The sequence below is a fragment of the Salvelinus sp. IW2-2015 genome, unplaced genomic scaffold (genome assembly GCF_002910315.2).
Source record: "Salvelinus sp. IW2-2015 unplaced genomic scaffold, ASM291031v2 Un_scaffold1305, whole genome shotgun sequence".
Taxonomy (NCBI): Eukaryota; Metazoa; Chordata; class Actinopteri; order Salmoniformes; family Salmonidae; genus Salvelinus; species Salvelinus sp. IW2-2015.
The window spans coordinates 24,784-26,183 of NW_019942829.1; the positions used below are offsets into that span (position 1 = coordinate 24,784).

The window sequence follows — 1,400 nt, forward strand, 5'->3', positions numbered from 1 at the left end:
GTTCACGTATAGAATGTGCGTGTTCACGTATAGAATGTGCGCGTTCACGTATAGAATGTGCGCGTTCACGTATAGAATGTGCGCGTTCACATATAGAATGTGCGCGTTCACGTATAGAATGTGCGCGTTCACGTATAGAATGTGCGTGTTCACGTATAGAATGTGCGTGTTCACGTATAGAATGTGCGTGTTCACGTATAGAATGTGTTCTGTTGTAATAACATTGTAATATCTGGTGCAAAGTGTTCCACTGTTTGTGTGTGTAGTCTACTACTACTACCACTACTACTACCACTACCACTGCTACTACAGCTGCTACTACTACCACTGCTACTACAGCTGCTACTACTACTAATACTGCTAATGCTACTACTACTACAGCTACCACTACTACTACAGCTGCTACCACTACTAATACTACTAACACTGCTACTACTAACACTGCTACTGCTACTACTACTACTACTAACACTGCTACTGCTACTACTACTACTGCTACTACTACTACTGCTACTACTACTAATACAGCTGCTACTGCTACCACTACTACTAATACTGCTACTACCACTGCTACTGCTACCACTACTACTACTGCTACCACTAATACTGCTACTACTACTACTACTATCACTGCTGCTACTACCACCTCTACTACCACTAATACTACTACAACTACTACTACGTTCGTTACTACAGACCTCATAGTTGTCTTTGATCCAGAGCTGCCTCTCCAGTAAAGTGTCTCTCTGCTCCTCCTCCAGACTGTCAAACTGAGACTGAGACATCTTCATGTGCTTYCTGATGATGTACAKCTTCTCCTCGTCTCCGTACTCCTCTCTGCAGATGGTGAACCTGTAGAGCCACTTACAGTACCAGACCACATAGGCACACAGGCAGTAAGGGAACAGGACAATCTTACAGAGCAGGATGTCCAAGATTTTAGGCTTCTGGTAGCCTCCCTGACTCCACGTAAACAGAGAACATGGGCCCTGGTTCCATCCTCCTACTGCCTCTCGATCTGGAGGACTCACTAAAACAGAGACATCCCTTGGTCATACCCTACTGCCTCTGATCTGGAGGACTGACCTAAACAAGAGAAACATTCCCTGGTCATCCCATCTAGCCTTCTGATCTGGTGGACTCACTAAACAGATAACATCCCCTGGTCATCCCTACTGCTCTGATCTGGAGGACTCAACTAAACAGAGACCATCCTGGTCATCCCTACTACCGTCTGCATCTGGGAGGACCTCACTAAACAGAGAACATCCCCTGGTCATCCCTAACTGCCGTCTGATCCTGAGGACTCAGCTAGAACAAGAACATCCTGGCATCCTCTACTAGCCTCTGATCTGGAGGACTCACGTAAACATGAGAACATCCCTGGTCATCCCCTACTG

The 1,400-nt window shown here is 46.1% G+C and overlaps 1 protein-coding gene across 1 annotated transcript in view; it reads right to left on the minus strand.

Moving 5' to 3' along the window:
• Positions 1 to 1,400, minus strand: part of dnajc25 (DnaJ (Hsp40) homolog, subfamily C, member 25) — a 6,999-nt gene that overhangs the window by 910 nt on the left and 4,689 nt on the right. Inside the window, exon 3 of the mRNA XM_024137781.2 lies at positions 699 to 959. Within this exon, the coding sequence (XP_023993549.1) occupies positions 699 to 959 (261 nt within the window). The remainder of the gene's footprint in view (positions 1 to 698; positions 960 to 1,400) is intronic.